Here is a 23,062-nt window from a genome sequence, read left to right as displayed (position 1 = left end):
GACTCTAAGGGAATTAAGGGATATAGGGATTGGGCGGGAAATAGGAGTTGAGATCAAAGATCAGCCATGATATGATTGAATGGCGGAGCAGGCTCGAGGGGCCGTATGGCCTACTCCTATTTCTTATGTTCTTATGAAAGTTAATATTGAATCTGCCTCCACCACCCATTCAGGCAGTGCATTCCAGAAAATCAGAATTCGCTGCATAAAAAAATTCCTCCTCATCTCACCTCTAGTTCTTTTGCCCATTATCTTGAATCTGTCTCTTCTGGTTACCAACCCGCCCACCAGTGGAAACAGTTACTCCTTTTTTACTCTTCTCAACCCCCCCCCCACCCCCCCATAACTTTGAACACTTCTATTAAATCTCCCCTCAACCTTCTCTGCTCTAAGAGCCGCCCCAGTTCTTTAGTCTCTCCACATAACTGAAGTCCCTCATTCCTGGTATAATTCTGGTAAATCTCCTCTGCGCACTCTCCAAGGTCTTGAACTCAATACTCTAATTGAGGCCTAACTGTGATTTATAAAAGTTTAGCATAACTTCCTTGCTTTATTTCTCTATGCCTCTATTTATAAAGTCAAGGATCCCATATCTTTTTATCAGCTTCTCAACTTGTCCTGTTACCTTCAAAGATTTTGTATGTGAACTCCCTAGGTCTCTGCACCCCCTTCAAAATGGACTTGATTGAAATATAAGTGGAGGATATGTCAGATGTGGACGATGAGATTATCTATATATGGAGATCAGCAAAATAACTTTGTATATTAAATGCATCAGAAAATCAAATTCACTTATTCTTTTTTTTAAATTCTGCTTTCTCACCCACTGCACCCACACTTTATTTGTGTTCAGCATGAGATAATTCAGTGCACAGACCCATCTATGAATACAGTCACTGTTGCAGCCTGTTTGACTGGGATAAGTGCTTGACTGGTGCATAAAGGGTCCTCTTCCCCGTGCATTCCTTTTTTCTGTCTGATATCCCAGTTGATACTGAGAAAATTGTTTGGGGCTGGAGGAAAGTATGAATGGATACGCTAGTCAAGACTGGACTCAAACTCAAGTGCCCTGATCAGGAATACTCCCTTAGTCAAACCTGTCTAATGAGATTAGTGTAGTTTTTTATATGCTATAGAAAGTGAATTGGATGACCTTGATTGTACTTATTTATCAGCTTGAGGATTGCCTTGTTGCTTCTACGTTTGAGCATCAGAACATGGCTTGTGTTACATAATTCATTGTAGAATGTGGATCTCTGAGATTTATCCTACTGATAAGAATTTTATTGCAGTTCAAAAACAGGCCTGACTCGCATTGTTCTATTTCATGCCTGTCTGAGCATTGTCAATTTTTTAAACCTTTTTAAAAAAAAAATAAGATGATACATGTGATTCAGCTTCCAAACTTTGCTGAGTTGGATAATTATAAACCTTGCAACTCTTCTGATGAGGTGACCTTGCTCCAAGCTGTGCTACCTGTCATTATCATTTGCTATGACAGTACATGCCAGATTACAATGTTGTTTCCTGTGTACCCACTTATTTGGGTGTGGAATGACATTGCTGGGAAATGTAATATTTTGATTTTTGCATTTGTTGTTGGCATTGAGCATTCTCACGGAGTGTAGGATGCATCTGCTGTAATGTGATTGTCTCAGTCCATCCTAGGAAGGGCCCTGTTCCCTCTTCTGTACCAGTGTAACAGTTTTTAGGTGTAACCTATTACCTGTGGATTTATGAAAGTCTGGTCATGGCTAAGTAGAATCATAAAATGGTTACAGCACAGAAGAAGCCATTTGGCCCCTCAAGCCCATGCCGGCTCTCTGCAAGAGCAATCCAGCTAGTCCCACTCCCCTGCCCTTTTCCCTAGGCCTGCAGATTTTGTTCCTTCAAATACTTATCCAATTCCCTTTTGAAAACCACGATGGAATCCGCCTCCATCACCATTTCAAGCAGTGCATTCCAGTACATAACCACTTGCTGCGTAAAATTTTTTTCCTCATGTCGCCTTTGGTTCTTTCGCCAGTCACCTTAAATCTGTGTCCTCTGCTTCTCTACCCTTCTGCCAATGGGAACAGCTTCTCTCTATTTACTCTGTCTAGACCTTCATGATTTTGAACACCTCTATCAAATCTCCTCTCAACCTTCTCTGCTCTAAAGAAAACAACCCCAGCTTCTCCAGTGCATCCATGTAACTGAAGTCCCTCATCCCTGGAACTATTCCACTAAATCTTTTCTGCACCCTCTCCAAGGCCTTCACATCCTTCCTAAAGTGCGGTGCCCAGAATTGGACACAATACTCTGCCTCCCTGTAACTCAAGTTAAATCTTTGTGAATGTAATTGAGTTGGTGATGAGAGTAATGTGGTTGATATTGTGCACTTTGATTTTGAGCAAACACTGGATATGATCCCACAAGAGATGAGGCTTAAGTAAAAGCTCTGGGATAAAGGTCGAAAGTTATAAATTCAATAGCGAATTGGCTGGATAATTGTGAACAAGGGTAGTGATCAACAGCAGTTCTGATTTGGCAACTGTGATCACTCCCTTGGGGTGGTACCCTGTAGCTCTCAGCGGGAAGGCTAAAGGTGGGCTGGAACCGTATGTTCTGGACAACCAAAATTCACTTTTGACTTAATAATTTTATAGAAACAGGGAGGCATTGACTTTGCATTCCCGTTTGGACAGCAGGTGAGAGTCCAATCATTTTTTTTCTTCTGTCTTTCTTCCATTTCCTACTGTTAAATAAAGGAATACTGAGAATTATTCCTAGTATCAATAGATCTGCCAACATTTTGCTGCAAGTTATAGTAAAATGTTTTAAATTTACTGGATGTTACATTTTGCAGAACACATGTTTCCAGCATTTAAATAACCATATTTCATAATGGTCTTGCTGAATATTGCAAAGGATGTGAAGTAAAAACAATATTTTACATATATTTGAATTTTTTGTGCTATGAACAGTCTGATGTAAGAGTTGACACTAAAATAATTTTTTAAAAAATAGTTTGGATTTTACTTTTGAAAATGGTGATTGAAATATATTGTTTGTACCCCATGTCGGTTTCCTTGTTTTCTTATTGTTCTCGCTCTTACTTACACCTACATATTTCTGTAACACACAAGCTTTTAAAATATAATGGGTATATCAAAAGGCAGTCTTTCAGGGTTTAGGAAACTTGCCGTATAAAATATTGCAGATAATTTTTCCAGCAATAGAAGACGGGCAGAATGCAATTTAAATCACAGATAGCCGTATGTACATAGGTGCGTTAAGAAATTCTATATAACTGTTACAATATTCTTTGTAGAATATGGCTTTTCAAGCTGACCAGAAGATAAAGACAGACATTTTGCGAGGACTGAGTACAGAACAACTCTTCAGATTGCTCTCGGATTCAGATGTGAATGTTCTAATGAAGACTCTGGGGCTCCTCAGGAATCTTCTATCCACCAGGCCCGTATGTAATTTGAACGTTAACAGTTTTCCATTCTAACAGATCTCCCTCTGGTCCTGAGCATTGTGATGTCTAGCTGCTAAAATGGCCTGTTCCTTTAAGACCACAGCTCTAAATGGGGAAAATCCAGGTTATTATAGATAATTATAAAGTGCTGGAATCAATCAGAGGATAACTGTTTGTAAATTTCAGGCTCGAGGTCAGTAACTTTTTTAAGATTGCTTTGCACCTCTTAAAAAGTGTACGTGTGTAGTATTTTACAAAATTACAAAATTGTTCTTTCCGAATATTATTTGGTTCACTTTTCAGCTTTCCTGAAGTACAAAACTAATTTTCATAAATCTTCACACTACCATTTCATGCCTCTAATTTTAAAATGCTCCAATCTGCCTGCAGTTCTCTAACGTGGCCCAACCAATGTCTTGTACAAATTCAATGTCACTTCCTTGCTTTTAAAATCACTGCCCCTGTATAAAACCAAGAATCGCATTTGTAGTCGATCTATCAACTTAAAAAATAACCACTATAGCATTTATTAACTGTTAATGTAAATAACAAATAGGATTGAGGAAAGAAATGTGAAGCAAAAGACCTAACTTCCCCATTTATTTCATGTTTTATCATTGCTCGTTAGAATTCCACTGATCAGAAAGTCTGGCAACTGTTGTAGAATGGTGAAGTCCAGTTTCTATTTTATTTACAAATGTAAAAGTTTGGGCAAGGAATAATTTTTGTTAAAGGTTGTCCCCTCGTGTCTACAGCATCTTCTGTAGACTCATGCAGCTTTCATTTAGTCAATGCCACACGTCTATTGATTTGTATCAGTTATTTATTTAGAGTTGTTGTATAAAGTATTAAACATTGAAGAGAAGTCTGCTAGTTTTTACTTTGAGAATATATAATGTGCCTCTGTTTTATTGCCAGCACATAGACCAGATAATGAGCACTCATGGAAAACAGATAATGCAAGCAGTGACCCTCATCCTTGAAGGGGAGCATAATATTGAAGTTAAAGAACAGGTAAGTTTAATTCCTAGGAGAAACTTGTTTTAAAATATACTTTTGCAATTGAATATATATGTTGTGTATCTTGTTACTGCAAACAGCCTGAAATTTATCTATGCTTTCAACATGGAATATCCTAGCATGAATTGGATATCAAACTTTGCAGGGGTTTGGTACATTATCAATGCAGTGTACTTGACATATTTGGGTTGAATGTGGATTCTGTTGCATAGCAATGTTCTTTTAAGAATAGATGAAATTGCTGTTTCAGCACTTCATTTGAATGGATTTTAAAAAAAAATACTGGTACTGGATAGATTAAAAAATGTTCACCTGCAAGCCATAGTCCATCTTCACCTGGTCTCTATTCATTTCCCCGCACCCCCCCCCCCCCAAAAAGGTTAGACTGATCATTTATATCTTGTTTAGAAACTTAAAAAAATATTTTCCCAGAATTTTACCCTGGCACATTGTTACAGTTGTGCATTTTGTGTACACTCACACATTTGTTGGACCATACATTGATGCAGTGATTTTGCTGGCACAGCTGTGCACATGACCAGGCTGGTTAACAAGATGAAACTTTGAATAATGACTTATTGAATTATGGTTGAGTATCAAACTTTCTGGAAGTTTGTATGAACTGGATATCAATGTCACTTTGAAATGTTTTGGTGCATTATCAATTCAGTGTACTTGTATTACAACTACTGCTTGCATTTATACAGTGCCTTTAATGTAGAAAAACATGCCAAGGTGGTTACACTCAGCCCCGACAGCTAGCCAGCTAGATTCTGGACCCTAATTGTCAGTCAGCCATCTGGCACTGGGCCTCAGCTGATCACCTATTATCTGACCCCAGATCTCATCTGCCCACCAGCCAACTGATCCCAGTTGTCTGCCAGTCAAGCCTGCACCCTGACCACAAGCTAGGACCTGGACCTCTTTAACTGGCTACCAAACGTAGTTTTTGTCCACCATTCCTGATGAACCTTGCATCGCTGTAACATCTCTCCTATCTCCTTCCTGCTCTCAGCTGGTTCATATCCTCCATGAGACCCATTTCGTATGCCCTGCCGTCCACCACCCCCCCGCTCCAAACTTCCAACTCCACTCCTAAACACACATCTACCTCACCTTGTCTCGATGATCAGTGGCTCCCATTCCTTGGGCTGTGTTCCTCTGTCCTCCAAAATCATCATCATCACTGACCCCCATCAAAAAGTCCATCCTTGACCCCTCCGTCCTCTTTAACTACTTTGCACGCTGTAACCCCCTTTCTCTCAAGTCTTGGAGTGTATCACCAACTCCATGCTCACCTTTCCCATCACTCCTGTTTACATTCCTTCAGTCTGGTTTCTGCCCTACCCACGATCATGTCCTTGATATCTTTTGTGCCTGTCTCCAGCGCATGCTGTTCCTGCTTGCTCTCTCCAAGGTCTCCATGGTGATTGACGTGATTAACTACTCCATCCCCCTCCCCCGCCCTCTTCTGTGGTCCTCTCCTGTGGCACTGCTCTTGCTTGATTATACTCCTACCTGTCCCAATATAGCAGGCAAGTCTTCTCCCCCTTACTGTCAACTCTGGAATGCCCCAATGTTCCACCTTTAGCCCCCTGTTATTCCTTGTTTACATGCTTCCCCTTGACAATATCATCTGCAGACATGGGTTCAGCTTCCATATGAATGCTGAGCTCACCCACGTAGACTTCTCCTCCACCACTGTTGACTCCATGACCTTCTGTGTTGTCTGACTGCTTGTCCGAATCAAGTTGCGGATGAGCCAGAATTTTTCAAACTTATCAGCAAAACTAAAGCCATCCTTTTTGGATCCCACCAAAAGCTCTGCACCCTTGCTTGAGTCCATCTCTCTCAGCTGTTCACTCGGGCTGCAACTGATGGTGTGAAATCTTGGTGTTCTGTTCGAGCCTGAACTGAGCTTGAAACCCCATATGCTATCCACAACCAAGACCGCCTATTTCCATCTCTGCAGATTCACCTACTTCTGTCTCTACTTGTTCTCTGCCACTGCTGAACCCCCTTATCTTTGCCTTCGTCACCGCCAGACTCAACTTCTCTAATGTTCTCCTCACCAACCCCGCCAAGCTTCACCCTACATAAACCCCAACTTGTCCACTACCTACATCATGACCTGCACTGTCCTGTTCTTTTATTACCCCTATTCTTACCAGCCTCTATTCGTTCCTTGTCCCACTTTGTATTGAATTCAAAATCCTGGTTCTTGTCTACAATCCCTTTATGATCTTGCTCTTCTGAGTCTGGCCGCCTTTATCTCCCTCCCTCTTCCTTCAGACCACCGTTGGTGGCAGGGCCTTCATCCATCTTGACCCCACACTCTGGAATTCTTTCCCTAAACACCACTGCCTTTCTATCTCTATCCCTACCTTCAAAAGCTTCTTCAGAACTTATCTCTTTAACCATTCCTATGGTCATCTCCACAAAATCTTCTGCTACTGCTTGGGATTCATTTTTGCCTCTGCAAATGCCTTGGAAAATGTATTATGCTAAAGGCATCATTATGCAGATGCAAGCTGTATTTTCACAGATCGAATAAGACTACTTCAGTGCTGGATTGCAGAATGACTGGTCATTGCAACATAAATTATTGATTATGCAGGTAGAAAAACAAACTGGTTCTTTAAAGTTTGTCAATAATAAGCTTTTAAGATTTTTTTTTATTCGTTCATGGGATGTGGGCGTCGCTGGCGAGGCCAGCATTTATTGCCCATCCCTAATTGCCCTTGAGAAGGTGGTGGTGAGCCGCCGCCTTGAACCGCTGCAGCCCATGTGGTGAAAGTTCTCCCACAGTGCTGTTAGGTAGATAGGTTTGTAGAAGAAAAATTGAAATTGTTGAAGAACTAGGCTTTGTACGTATCACTTCCTCCACTTGCTTTGAAATGGCTGCTGCCATTTTGAATTTGTGCATTCTTGCCTTTGCCAAAATTTGATTCTAAGGATAAGAGTATAAAATTGTCTTGTTTCGGTATAAATGTGGTGTTTTACTAGTAGTGTTATTTATTTTGTTTCCTTGCCCCATTCATCATTTAAAATATGGAGACAATATCTTAAATGGTATTTGGACATACATATTTTTACAATTTTAAGAAAATCATTTTCAAAATTGGATCCCATTTGGATGGTCACTTGGTGATATCGATGTACAACCTGTTTTTTTCCCAAAATGAGTCTCTTGCTGGCAAATAAAACTCTAAATGTATTGTCAGGAGTAGTGTTTAGATGCTTTTTCAGTCACTAAAGGCTTAACTATACATATCAGATTTCAAGTTTTCTTTAATAAGTGAGATACTTTTGTGGAAAAAGTAGTTTGTTTTACCATTTCCAGTCTGTGGTTCTGCAGTTGCTATGGTGGCAATGACACGACAGTAAATGCAACTTTTACTGACTATTAATAAACTTGCTTTCAGGAATCTGCTGTGTTCAGGTTATTTCTGGATCTAATTAACAAGAGCTCTAACACTTATACTAGAAAATAAGCAAGAGTACCTTTATGAAATTCATTTTGTACTTTTATTTAAATTACTGGTTGACATCAATAACTTCATTCTCTAGACTCTCTTTCAGCATTTGTTTCTTTAGATGTTTCCTTGTCACTGATTCAGATGAAGTATTAAAAGCAGTTGTTGAAATATTGACCATAATGTTGAAGGCTGTCAACCTGACGTAGAAATTAAATATAAATGACACATCTGTCACTCCTGAACAATAAGCAGCAACATTCTGAATTGAGAATATAATTACTTCATTAATAACATTGGAGAGGTTGCGTTGCATATACTACGATAAAAATTCTACCTCGCAGAAATGGGCGAGTGAGGTGTGGAATTTGGGGTGTAGCAACTTTCTGGGCTCCCGCCCCAATAAATTGCAGACTTGGTTGTCTGTCAGCGATCCTTGCTCTTGCACAGAATGTACAAGAGCTTTGCAAACTGTACAAATAAAGAGCAAACTGCCCAATATGCAAAATTCCGAAGTTTATGCATGCACCAGTGGTGGCACTCAGCACACCAAGTAAAACTAGATATTTCGGGCCAGTTACACTATAATTTAGCTGCAAAGAGTTGCAATTGACTCAAAAGTTATGTCTGGTTGGATTCGGTACTTCTCACTTACCAGATTTAATAGAAGAGGATGAAGACCACCAAAGATGGGTTGCCAGAGAGATCAGATTTTGCAAGAGGGGTACTACCTGCATTTGCCCTTACCCAGATACCATTTCTGCAGGCTCGGGCACAGCAATTTGGCCACATTGGAGGAAAACTACTTTCACAGGTCCAGCAAGGAGGCAGTTACAGAAGTGTGCCATCTTTTGTAAGTTGAATTGTAGACAACCTCGACCACAGGGACAGCTCTGTCAGTGACAGTCAAAGCCAGCACTGCCCTCCACCTTCATTCCTCTGGCTCCTTCCAGAGCACTGCATGGGACATTTGCAATACACATGCATCAAACAGGTGCATTGTTTAGCAGGGTCAACTGGTACAACCGGATCAGCAGCATGACCAAGCTGCCCAATTTCATCACATTGCTGGATTCCCCAAAGCGCAGGGAATTCTTGTTGGTATCCATGTGACCATCCAAGCCCTGAGACACAATTCCGTAGCCTAAATGAACTGAAAGGGCTTCCGTCAATGTGCGGCTGGTCAGTGATCAACATTGAATCATGCAGGCCAGTGCCTGTTTCCCAGGCAACAGCCACTATTATTCCATTCTAAGGCAATCCATCTGTGCCACCTTACTTGAAGGTGAACACAGATGGCAAAGTTGGCTCTTGAGGACCAAGGCTGCCCTCTTCAGATATGGTTATGGACTGACTTGTGCTAGCCATGGACACAAGCTGAGTACAGCTACAATGAGAAGCATACTAGCAGGATCATCTTCATCAGAGCATGCCAAAGGAATCAGAGTTTCAAATGATTCAACATATCAGGAGGTGCCTTACAGTACAGCGCCACCAGGATTTCAAAGATTATCGTCATTTGGTGCATAAATTTGCTTTTATAAAGAGACCTTTGGAGATGGAGGAGGGAAAATGATCCATACCAAAGCAGGACACTGACGCTGACCAAAAGAAGTCCCTGCAGAAGCAGTAGTGCAGCTAGGAAAGCTCTTCGGCCCTAATTTTTATATAAGACACATTCAGCTAAGTGCCTGAGTTCACTCTTTAATGAATCCTCTATCTAGTGGCACAAAGCATCTTTCCCCACACTGTCCTCACTACTACATCAACTTCCATCCTTTTCTGCTCTTTCAGAAAGAAGCTCTGGGCAAAGGTCAAATAAAGTGCTGATTTATTTGCCTGTGTAATATTTTCCCATAGTGCTTTCCGTCATTGGTGTGTTGTGTGCAACTTCTAATTCCTATCCTGTGGCTTCTCCTGTGTGACACCTCAGTGGAAGGAATGCATGTGCTAACTCGCTTCAAGGTTTCACTAGAAGCCACTTCAGATTCAGGTGGCCTTGTATATCCGTGCGTTAGGTCATAAGATGGCAATGCAGTTTCCTCTTCTACCCCTGTGGTTTTGATGGCTGGCTGGTCCTCACCACTTTCTGGTGCATCAGCACGTGGTTGGAAAGAGAGAATGGCAAGGAGGGCTCGATGGTACGAATGTAGCATTGCGTTAAGGCACAGATGCCTCACTTATGCCTACTCCAATCATGACCGTGGTGCTGGGCACTGCCTCAGCATGTCCAGTGAGCTGTGTGGGAGCAGACCTCTGGACAACATTGAGATAGTGACGCCTGCATTATTACACAGATCCAGCTAGTGCTGACCTCCAAACTTATAGTTTATCCAGCTGTTCAATCAAGCCACATCTACTTTAAGTAGTACATTGTGTATTATATTAGGCAGCTATATTGTGCCATGGGCCATAATCCTAACTATACAGCAACAACTTGCATTTATATAGTGCCATTAACGTAGTAAAACGTCCTAAAGCGCTATAAGAGCATTATCAGACAAAATTTGACACCGAGCCACATAAGGGGACATTAGGACAGGTGACCAAAATGCTTGGTCAAAGAGGTAGGTTTTAAGGAGCGTCTTAAATGAGGAGGGAGTGATAGATAGATGGAGAGTTTTAGGGAGAGAATTCCAGAGTTTAGGGCCTCGGCAGCTGAAGGCACAGCCGCCAATGTTTAAATTAGGCAATTAGGGATGAGCAACAAATCCTGGCCTTGCCAGCGACGCCCACATCCCATGAACGAATTAAAAAAAAAAATTGGGGATGTGCAAAAGGCAAGAGTTATAGGGCCAGAGATAGGCCAGGGTGAGGCCATGGAGGGATTTCAAAACAAGGATGAGAATTTTAAAATTGAGGCGTTCCCAGACAGGGAGCCAGTGTAGGTCAGCAAGCACAGGGGTGATGGGTAAACGGATCTTGGTGCGAGTTAGAATATGGGCAGCAGATGAGCTCAAGTTTTTAAGAGGGTGGAAGATGGGAGGCCAGCCAGGAGAGCATTGGAATAGTCAAGTTTAGAGGTAACAAAGGCACGGATGAGGGTTTCAACAGATGATGAGCTGAGACAGGGGCGGAGACGGGAGACGTTACGGAGGTGGAAGTAGGCAGTCTTGGTAATAGAGTGGATATGTGGTTGGAAGCTCATCTCAGGGTCAAATAAGATGCCACAGTTGCGAACGGTCTGGTTCAGCCTCAGACAGTGGCTAGGGAACGGAGTTTGTAATGGGGTCTGAAGACAATGGCTTTGGTCTTCCCAATATTTAGTTGGAGGAAATTTTTGCTCATCCTGTACTGGATGTTGGACAAGCAGTGTGACAAATGAGCGACAGTGGAGGGGTCGAGAGGTGGTGCTGAGGTAGAGCTGGGTGTCGTCAACGTACATGCGGAACCTGACATGTTTTCGGATGATGTCGCCAATGCCGCATGTAGATAAGAAATAGGAGGGGGCCAAGGATAGATCCTTGGGGGACTCCAAAGGTAACTATTAAGTCCTTATTACTGTCAGTTTGAGAATTGTTGTTGACCAGTCAGCAGACCTAACTATGTGGTGATGTTTCAAAGTATGGATTTATTTAATCCACAAACACATTTCTAAAACAATGTCATTTTGAAGCAATGTATTGAACATGTCTTAGAAAAAATTACCTGAGAAAGCTAAACTGAACTTCAGATCAAAAGGCCTTTAGATGATCAGGTCAAAGTCATTATATTTGAGTACATCTTACCAGCACTCCCGAGAACTGTATCGTTTGGCAAAGTGGCTGGAAATTAATTGAAAAATTTTGGAACTGGTTTTTCTCTTATGGCATTTGTTAATAGACTATATATAGTTTCTATATTTCCTACAGAATGTATTGTTGAATTTAAGTTTTGACAGCTATATTAAGAATTATGTAAACAGTTTTGTTTCATTTAATTCTAGTCCTACTTAGATGAGTTTCATCTAAGTGCCATGAGGCTGATGGACAAGAATTTACTTTCTGAAGCAGTACAGGGTTTTTTTTGAGTGAAACGCATTAGTAATTTGAGAGGAAGATAGACTTTGGAGAGATCAGTTATCTTAATGAAGCTCCATTTTGTTATCACAGATGTATTTTTTGGAGGTGGGCAATAAACAAAATGTGGTATTAGAAGAAAAATGACCAAATTCTCACTACTCACTTGGAATTATTTAGTTAAATGTAGATAATCAACTGATAGTCTTTCCCTGCTAACTCTTGGTAAGTGACAGACTGCAAATGCAGTAAAAGGTTCAAATGAGGATAAAAAGATGCCAAGGGGGAAAATTAAATGCTTTTGTATTTAAAAGCTGAGGGGGGCATTAGGAATAAACTGAGAACTAGGGATAAAGAGAGCTAATGGAAGTATTGTCATTGGGTTACAGGCAGGTGGTAGTCAGTAAAAGATGAACATGAAATGGAGCTAAGAGGGTATAGTATGCTTTAGAGATAGCACATAGTGAGTTTTTAATGCAAGGAAGAGGGTTGCAGGGGATTTCAACATAATTGGGGATTTCAATATCAGTGATGTAGACAGACCAGGGGCAATCAGAAGGAAGGGGCAAAAGCACAAGTAATTTCACAGGAAATCAATCCTATATTAGATTTAGTGTGTAGCAAGCCATCGGATTTGATTGATAAACTTGGAAGTGGGCGAACGCTTGGGATCTAGTGGTAATTGTACAGCTAGATTTATTATAATTTAATATATTAAACTATAAAAAATTATGGCCAAAGTAACAATATAGATGTAATTAACTTCAGGGTAGCAAAATTTTGGGTTATGAGAATTGAGTGAGAAAGAGAATTAAAAAGTAAAGTAACAGAAGAAATTGTTTTTTAAAAGCTACTTGAAGGGATGTGAAAGGAAGTATATTCCCATGAGAAAAATATCAAGACCAATGGCTGAATAAAAAGGGAAAAAGCAGCTTAAAGACCACGCAGAATTTTTTTTAAAAGGATAAAAGAAAACAGAGTAGTGAAAACTGGTAACTGAAGCTTGTTTAGAATGAACAAGAGGGCGATGGAAATGGAAAGGAAGATGATGGATAGCAGCAAGAAGGATCTAATTTTTTAAAGCTTTGTTTGCATAATAAGAGGGTAAAATTGTAGATAGGCTGATTAAAGAATAACTTGGATTATAAATATTATGCAGGATTAGGAAATCTGGTGTGTAAAATGAATTTAGTCATGTCAGTCTTCACTACTGAAGATTGTGAAGAGATTGTACACTTGCTCATTTTGGTACAGAAATCTATAACATTTGTACAAGTCAAAATCATGTTATGAAAAAACTTGAAACAGTATCTACAAAGCACTTGTATGAGAAGGACTACATCCTAGAAATGACAACGGAAAAATAGGAAGATCATCAGTCCAATTTTGAAGGAGTTCCCTAACTACAAAGGTGTCTGGCAGATAGCAAATGCTATCCCAGTATTCAAAAAAGAGGTAGGTTATGAACCCAGGAGTGATGGACTAATTGGGTTAGACAATTAGAGGATGCTATCAGTGTTCATGTGAGGATTTCAGAACCCATAGGGAGTGATAATGAGTTTGTATGTTTTAGGAACAGTAGGTCATGGCTTGCTATCTACTGGAAATCCTTGAGTAATTCAGGTTGTAGTTATAGTCTGAGACTGATGCATGTACTGTGTGAAGCAAAGGCCACAAGACTGGAGTTATACTGCAGACTGCAATGCCAGCTGGGAAAAGAGCTCACCATGTGCATATTTACATACTTCTTCAATAGCAGCTTTTTTTTTTAATATTAAGAGCGTGTAGGTATCAATATCCATTTTTTAAATTCCATTTAAAAAAAATCATTACTGGGTTAATAAAATGTCAGATCATCAATCCAGCTGATGGATATAAAATACTATTTGAAGAAAAGCAAGCAGTTCTCCCAGCTATGGAAAAAATAAAATACTCCATGCTAGGAATCTAAAACAAAAACAAAGTGCTGAAAACACTGAGCAAGTCGGGCAGAATCTAAAGAAAGGAAGAATGTTAATTTTTCAGGCTCAGCTCTTTGGGGTTCTGATGAAAAGCTGTGCCTGAAACATTCACATTCTTCCCTTCTTTACAGATTCTGCCTGATTGCTCAGTGTTTTCAGCACTTACTGTTTTTGTTTTAATTCTCCCAGTTCCCTGGCCAACATTCTTCGCTCAACTGGCATCACCAAAAAACAGATTAACTGGTCATTCGTCTCATTTACTGTTTGTGGAACCTTGCTGCATTTCTTACATAAGTGACTGCACTTCAAAAGTAATTTATTGCTCGTGAAGTGCTTTGGAACATCTTGATATGATAAGGCACTATACAAATGCAAGTTCTTTCTTTAAATCTGACTTACAGCAAAATGGGGTTATATGCCAACTGGTGTGAAGCCCAGAGATGTGAGATGGTCTCCTGGAGAGGATCTTGTACTGTTTAACTTTAGGAGTCAGATTGAAACTTTAGGTCAGTGGTAGCCGTCTCGGCTTTGAGTCAGAAGGTCATGAGTTCAAGCCCCACTCTAGAGACCTGAGCACATAATCTAGGCTGCTACTTTAATGCAGTACTGAGGGAGTGCTGTAATGTCGGAGGTGCCGTCTTTTGAATGAGATGTTAAACCGAGGCCCTATCTGCCCCTTCAGGTGAATGTTAAAAATCCAGTGGCACTATTCGAAGAAGACTAGGGGAGGTCTAATAATAAACCTGACACAAAGCTTTGGTCATTCATCTGGATTTTGTGCTGAGGTTCAATGTGCCATTGATATGCGGATGGAACTTTTTCTGTTTTCTGCAGTAGAAATGTTTAACAAACACCAATAAGGTGAATGACCAGTTCATTTTTTATGGTAGTTTTTAATTGGGGGAGGAATGTGCAAAAGGACACTGGAGAATTCTCCAGTATTCTTCAAATAGTACCATGGGATCTTCATTGTCCACCTGAGTCACTGGAATAAGCAGCCAGGACCTTGGTTTAATGTTTCCTCCGAGGGACAGCATCTCTAACAATTCAGCATTCCCTCAGTACTACACTGGAACATCAGTTTAATTTATGAGCTTAATCCTTAGTGTGAGGCTCAAACCCATACTCTATGATCCAGAGGTGAGTGTGTCCAGCTGAGCCAAGCCAAGTGATTCCAAAACTAACAATTTTGAAGTTTTGGGTTAAATTGTGTGTGTGACTCCTGCTTCATCAGGGTTGCCATTTTGAATGGGATGAAGGGTTTGTGGCCACATGTTCCCACCCATTGCACCCTGCCCAGTTATTTTTGTATCACAAACCGCCTGACAGATTCTATAGGGACTGCTGTGTCTCCCACTCCACTACAGTTCTTGACTGGGTAGAGGAAATTGGGTTTGTGGGATCATAACCCCAACCCTTTAAATTTAATATATTTGAAAATACACCCAGAGTATAGTTATACTGTCGCTCCTGCATTGCTGCAAAATGGTTCTTGCTTAACAATGATGCAAAGGAACCTTTGGAGTCTGAGATCTCTGTCTGGTCTGGATAATTTGATTTTTTTTTAACCAAGCAATATAAATAGGGCCTGTTAAATTTGAATTGCTTCTGTAGCTATTGGTCTCACACACAGCCTGAAGGAGAAGATGCATCAAATTATCCTTTTAAAGCTATGACATTTAAAAAATTTATACTGTAAACAATTAATGATTATCTAAATTATACAATGCCATATACTAAACACATTTATCTTTGTAATTTTCTATTCTAATACTTTGAAGTACTTTTATTTAGGTATACCAAAGCAATTCCATCTTTATTGCAGTATATGTCTGGTAGAATTTATCAGACGTTTGGAGTGTATTATCCACATGTAGTGAACATCGAATTTTCTGGTGGCTTATCAGGTTAATATTTAATTAAAGGCTTGAGAGGCATCGAGAGTGTAAGTTGGCTGGTGAACTGATGTCATCTGAACTCTGAGATAAAAGGTGAAGTTTGCTTTCTCTTTATATTTTTATAGGATATGGTATTGCCTCAATAAAATTAAGATAATGTGATTATAATAAATATTCCATTGTATGTTCTGGATAGACGATAGCTGAGCACTTTAATCAACTCAGTGTCCCTTATTGCATCCATCACACCCAAGAGAATGGGGTGTCTCAGACCATTTCTCAAGGTAGAAATTAATTTGCATATATCTCAAGTTGCAGATACTATCAGATCTTGTTTTAATGCAAGATTTATTTGCTACCAAGACAACAGAGCTAAGAGCAGCCTTTTCCAAGCCATGGCACAAACCAACAAGTACAAAATATAAGCATCAACAGAAGTGTTACCTGAGCATTGTGGCCCAGACTGCTAGGGCTTGCATGTCGTTTCTTGGTGTACCCTGCCCTTGTAGATAGTGACTGGACTTTTAAGCTCAGTCAAACTTGTTCTTAGAATGGCGGATTGTATTTTGAATTAATAATCATGCTCCAAATACTTCAGGATATTGAATCATCATGATTTGATGTGTGTGTGTGTATAAAAATACTATAAAAGTTAAAAGTAGTGCTGACATTACATTAACTATAGTGCCATCAATACAGAATGATAATATAAAGACTAATTTGTATCGAAGTGATTACATGATGACCCATCTCTTCGACCAAACTTTTAGTCATCCCTCTTACTATCTCCTTTATTGCCGTGGGATGTTTTTCTACGTTAAAGGTGCTGTATAAATGCAAGTTGTTAGGTTGTTGTATGAATCTAACTGCTATATTTGACTTGGGAATGCTTCATTCCGATGCTGGATGCCTGACATGGGAAAGTTATCCATTCCTCAGCATTAATTTCCCTTACCTTGAAGAAAAAATGTGTTTTTGAAGTATATGCTATAATTGCATTATACGACAGTGTTACCTGATACAGCCTTCCAAAGCGTTATGACCATCCAATATTGCATTCTGTTTCATACAGATAATTTCTACAATCACTAGTTTAGTAATCTTTATTGGTTTGTTGTAATTTCAAGGTGAATTACTTCTTCAAAGGTAAATTAGGTAAACAAGGTAGGCATCAAACTGGTTCACCCCTGCTAGCTTAACCCACATGTAGTGTGAAAAGTGTTGATTAAAGTCACATTTGTGATACTTCTACTGCACAGCAAAATATCTGTCCAAAAACCTCTCTGAAGGTGGGATTTGTACATTGAATTTTGTGATGTTTACTTCAAATCCCAGGTAAGGACAGTGCAATCATATGCTGTTTCTGGGGCCTTTCAATTAATATTTCAGAAAATAAACTTCTCATTAAAAAAACTGAATGTTAGCCAACTTGTTATTGTTTGGTTCAGCACATTTAACATGTTTGGGAAATCTTCACTTTAGAACAGATTTGAAACTACTGTGTGAAGGTATTGTCCTTCTGATCTGCAATTCAGAATAGAGCAGAAGCCACCTTCATCGAAGGAGGGCTGTTTTTGTCTTGGAAATATCTTTCCAGCACAGTAAATACCAGTCATTTTTTAAATAATTTTGTAAAGAAAATGAGTGCATTTATATAACATAAATTATGGATAGGTAGAGACAGCAGTGCTATTGCATTTATTTGAATTATGCTGGACAGTTTTCTACTGATGTAGGAGTTTTTTGTAGCAATTAATTTTATAGTATGATAAGAATCTACTTAGCTGGTGGAATGTTGCAGTGTCTTTATGAAGCTGATGGGAGTACTTCTTTCTGTTTACAGAAGAATGCTCCATGTTACAAAACTATTAGCCTGTGGCCTGCGTATCTGTACCATTTGGGAATGCAGTTTTCATGTTTTACTTTTTATTAGGTACAGTAAACATGCATGGTGCTGCAGTGATTTTATCTCTACTGTGATTGCTCTCAATCCAAAAATATATTGAGAGTTGTCATATCTAAAAATGGACCTGCTTATTTGAGGTTATTTTTGTGGTGAGAAGTTTACGTATTTTAGTATTGATCCGTGACCCTGAGCTTCCTTACAGTATGTTCTGTATCTGTGCCAATTTACTGACTAGTTTTTTTTATACTATCTAGACATTATGTATACTTGCTAATATAGCAGATGGAACGACTGCAAAAGACCTCATCATGACTAATGATGACATATTACAAAAAATTAAATACTATATGGTAAGTAAATAGTTTTTCTTAAATTTCTGCAAATTATGAATTTTATTTTTGAGGTGCTGATTTTCATTTTGGAAAATAGTTAAGTGCTAGAGTATAGCAGTAAATGAATGCAATCACCGTTTTAAGACTAATTGGTTCACATTCTTTTGTGATACTGTACCAGTTTGAAAGTGTAGTGCATGATGGCTTTGTTACAGGAGCTGCTGTTTGTGGGAAATATTATCTGTTGCAAACAGCAGCTGGGTTGTATGCTCTTGCTGGATGTAAAGGCTTTAAAGTTGCATTACGAGATGCCTTAATCTAGCTAGGATTTAATTTACTTTGACACACCAATAAAAATATCAAAGCATAATAGATTTTTTTTAAAACCGTAGCATACTCCTCAATCATATTTGATGGCCTGCCTCTTCTAAATATTTTGCTGTAAATTGGGATCATCTTACCCAATATGGCAGAACTAGTGAGACATGATGTTTCATCAATAGATTTCTACCTCTACCATAGTGTTAAGGTTTTATCTTCTCTTTCTTGCAGCTAAACTTGCAGGACCAATCTTTAGGTGGAGAGAAACCCTTTGTGAGTGCTCAATTATCAGAATATGCCAGAGGGAAATTCTGCAGGAAGATTACAAATACTTTCCTGTTGAAATTTGGAAAAGTAGCTAAGCTAAATTGTAGATTTCTGTTCATACTTCAATATATTTAAAAGTAGTGTGATAAGCACTTGTGTCATAATTTCTTTTAAAATTTCATTGGCACCAGATTTGTACTTTGAAATTATTACGAGTGAAGTTCATTTCCGCCTAAGTTTGATTACGTCTGGACACAGATAGTCCAGTATCAGTTGCCATCTTTATGCCATGGGTTAAAGCTCCAGGCATCCTGGTCCATAGCAGACCACTAAATCCCGGGAGTAGAAACTAGTGATATTCATGGTATAGCAATCCTTATTAGGATTTCTTATTCTTTCCCCATACCTCTTACTACCTCCTACTCTTCTTCAGGAGGGGGAGATCATCTGATGCCCTCATGCTCCAGCATGAATATATCTATTCAAATGCCTAAGTGCTGTTCTGTGACACACCCTCCAGGAACTTGTGGGGACAGGAAGCCTTTGGGAATCTAATTAGAGTATTTTAGTTAAGAATCCTAATCAATATTATTTTTAGGTAGACCAGATATGTCTAAGCATTGGTTGATATATAGTGCCAATACTTTCTAAGGTCAGGCTGCACCAGACAAGTTTGATGGGAGGAAGTGGACTCTGCACTACGTCACTTAGCTAATGGTAAGATGGCAGTTGTGGATGCTATTCATGCCAATTTTCTAAACGGTGCTTTAGGCGAGGACCAAGAGTGGTGTTTGGGAACGATAATGGTCTTAAACACCCGTACCAGGAACCACCGACTCACCTTAGAGGTGCCTTGCTGATGCGGGTGAATACGATTCTATTTTTATCTGGGATGTGTACTCTAGCTCCAAAATCCATATAAAATAAGATGAACTCATTGAATCTATCTCCTATAAAAGATGAGTGAGGCAAGATTGTCCACTGTCCTATTCAATGTCGTCTTCAATGATGCGTCCAAAATTCGACTGCCCATATTCTATCCCACACCAAGTCCCGCTCATCCATTACCCCTGTCCTTGCTGACCTACATTGGCTCCCGTTTCCCCAAAGCCTCCAATTTAAAATTCCCATTTTTGTATTTAAATTCCTTCATGGCCTTGCCCGTCCCTATCTTTGCGACCTCCTCCAGGCTTACACACCCATCCCCATGAACTATCCATTCCTCCTACTCTGGCCTCTTGTATATTCCCCCCCGCCACCCCACCAAACCACCTTCGCTCCACTGTTGACAATCTCTGCACAGCCCACCCTCGCGATTGCCTCTCCTCTAACTTATCTGGACTGGCTAGGCTCCATTGATACATCTGTCAGATTTCCGGTTCCCTCCGATCGGCCAACTACTCCAGCAGCTTGCTGACAGAATGGCACTGAAGCACAACCTCAGACTGCTTCCATCGGGCGGGCATCAAGTTCACTCCGCCTGCCAGCCGTCTGATGGAAGCAGTCACACCAAAATCCACCCCGATTGGCAAGATGCTCCAAATGTCCAAGCAGCTCGCTGGTGCAATACCAATGAGACCTGACCATGAAAATGGATCAGGACTTGGACCGTTTCCATCCGGCAGGTTTGTTCTGCCTGCTGCTCACCCAACGGAAGCGGTCACGTGAAAATTCACCTCCAGGATATCTAAATTATACCTCAGAATTTAATTCCAATACCAGATCAAAATCAACAATTCTGGTTATGCAACATTTGCTACTTCAGTTTATATTTCATTATTGCCTTAATAAGGAAATGGCGTTTACATTGTTTTACTTCAAGCGTAGGTGGAGCTTGAATGTTCAATGAGCTATGTCCAAGGGGTGGGGAACTTTGTTCACCTTAAATACATTTGGTCTTATTTTAACCTTTATATCTATTAATACAATTAATTATTTTCCAGGGTCATTCAAATGTAAAACTCCAGTTAGCTGCTACATTTTGTATATCCAATCTCATATGGAGTGAAGAGGAAGGTAAGGACATCAATAGTTCCCAGTGAGTTTAGGTAATTTTCTTGTAAGTCAGATTTTATTTCAAATGTTCTGTTTTTTTTAAAAAAAACTTTAAAATCATAAGACTTTGGTAACTACTCAATAACCTGTCAGTTTTTTTTCTAATTCACAAGTTGTGTATTTTTGAATACTTAACTTCGTCCCAAAGTTTCACTATTGAATCAGGTAGCCAGAATTGCTAGTTTTCTGTGTGAAAATGTATAACAGATTTCCCAATATATTGACTTAAACGGACATTGTCGAATACCCCTGATCACTCGCCAGGTTTAAGCAGTGAGTAGCTGAGTTATACTGACAAGGAAGTACCAGGTTTAATCCCTGGTCTGTGCTGATTTAGCTAATCTCAAACAGAATGGAAATAGTTGCAGTATAATTGGCTAAAATCCCCTAGGTTTGAGATGAAAAAAATCACCCAGGATTCCCACTCCTGATCATTATCCAGCAACCTCTGTTGGAAATCTGTATCTGTGGATATCAGGTGAGGACAGTATTGGGCTCTCTCATGGCTCCAGTTTGCTGACCCCACTGTCCCAGCTTACGCCTGAATAATTGTTTCTTAGATGAGGTATCAAATGGTTTCTAGCAACCATAGAACCATACCATAGCAAGCAATCAAAGTACAATGATTGCCAATATGGTGTATGTTCAACTAAGTATTTGGAGCAAACAATTTCTGTTCTGGAAGCATAATCTGTATAATTTGTTTTTAAACTCCCCATTGCAGACTATTGATCTTTTAACATTGCAATTAGAAGGTTCTTGGGGGGGGGGGGGGGGAACTGACAGACAAACATTGTGCATTAGTTATGAAAACTTTCACATCTCAGTGATGTTTTTTTTGGCCACAAACATCCATAATTCTGAATTTACTTAATTTACGGTGCATAGATCTTTGTACCCAATTTAACATCGGAAAAGAATGTCCAGTTACAAAATTCTTTCTAATTGGAGGATGTAAAAGATATTAGAAATCCGTTTCATACAGAATACTACATTGGTTATCTGTCACAGATTGGCACAAATCATCTATCCAGAGCTGGTTAAATCAGATTTTTAAAAATTGTTGTTAGGATTTTATATGTGCTTGTTTGATTAATGTGGCATTTCAATCATTCATTGATTACGGAGGATTAACTTGTACTTTATTTTATTAGGTTCCCATGATCGTCAAGATAAACTCAGAGAGTTGGGAATAGTAGATATTTTACATAAATTGGTTCAGTCTACGGACCCCAACCTTTGTGACAAGTAAGCATTGATAAGATGTGTGGGAATCTTGTGACTGTTAGAATAGCTTCTATCTCTTTATTAATATCATAAATGTTGTCAAGTAGTATGTGGTATAAATTAAGGTGATAAGCCAGTTAATAAGTTGTGACATAAAGAAAGTAATGAGATGTTCGCAGTTTTATATGTTACAATGGAGACCTCAGTAGTGCAATCAGCAGGAGGTAAAGAGACTGAGACTGCAATTAAGAAAAAAAAAATCCTAGTCATTTTGCGGAGAAGGATAGGAAGGGGAAGAGAAACTCATGTACACTGTCTCTAAGCTTTGAGCCAGCGTTGTTGGACTGCAGCGCACAAAGGATAATTCACCTATGTGCAGCCCTCACCTGAGCTAGTTCTCAATGTTTGATTTCCCCCAGTTCTGTCTGAGGAACAGTGCTGAAGCTCTGAGCTTTGTTTTAAAGTTTTTATTTGTATAAATTGTCTGTGGTTATTGGTTTTGAAATTATTAATAATCTTAGACATTTTAGTGATGTCTATTATGCAGAAACAAAAACTAGCCATTCACAAGCAAATGATTCAGAAAGGGCAGGAAAAACCAACAGGAAGAAAAGAAAGCACCAGGATCTGGGAATCTAAAAACAGAGTGATATTGAGATTTGTGGGGGTAGGAAAAGAGGGACTCCTGTGATTGTTCTCGAACCATTTTTTTTTACATCACCCTTGTAAGGTGGATGTATTGAAAGGGCTGACAGCACCCCTGTGAGACTGTACAAAGTAGAAGGCACAAAGAATTCCACAGAGGAGTCCTGTAAATGCAGATGTTTATAGAATTAAAGCTTTAATCCCTTAAAAGAGGAAAACCAAGAAAATCTGTCCTGAAGGAACATTATGTGCATTCAAATATTGCTGCATTCATTTATTAGATTTCTAAAGTTCTTATCTGCAAGGTGAAAATATTTGTTTACACGGATTGGAGGTGTAGTTCTCTATGTAGGTTAGGGATGAAATTCTGAGACATTTTGTGCTTTGGTACTTGCTGTCCTTGAAGTTTAAGACTTGATGCTGTGAGCTTGCTGATTGTGGAACAATGATAGCATTGTCATGAAATGAAAACCTAGAGGTTTGTAAATGT

At 39.4% G+C, this 23,062-nt stretch overlaps 1 protein-coding gene across 4 annotated transcripts in view; it reads left to right on the top strand.

The window, feature by feature from the left end:
* Positions 1-23,062, top strand: part of armc8 (armadillo repeat containing 8) — an 86,592-nt gene that overhangs the window by 60,474 nt on the left and 3,056 nt on the right. For all 4 annotated transcript variants that reach the window (XM_067987834.1, XM_067987836.1, XM_067987833.1 and 1 more), the window contains exons 17-21: positions 3,314-3,463; positions 4,385-4,480; positions 17,980-18,075; positions 20,589-20,661; positions 21,855-21,948. In XM_067987834.1, coding sequence (XP_067843935.1) covers positions 3,314-3,463; positions 4,385-4,480; positions 17,980-18,075; positions 20,589-20,661; positions 21,855-21,948 — 509 coding nt within the window. The remainder of the gene's footprint in view (positions 1-3,313; positions 3,464-4,384; positions 4,481-17,979; positions 18,076-20,588; positions 20,662-21,854; positions 21,949-23,062) is intronic.

The sequence above is a fragment of the Heptranchias perlo genome, chromosome 7 (genome assembly GCF_035084215.1).
Source record: "Heptranchias perlo isolate sHepPer1 chromosome 7, sHepPer1.hap1, whole genome shotgun sequence".
NCBI classification, from domain to species: domain Eukaryota; kingdom Metazoa; phylum Chordata; class Chondrichthyes; order Hexanchiformes; family Hexanchidae; genus Heptranchias; species Heptranchias perlo.
Note: the sequence above shows the minus strand (reverse complement) of the source record. Positions and strands in the feature narration are given on the sequence as shown.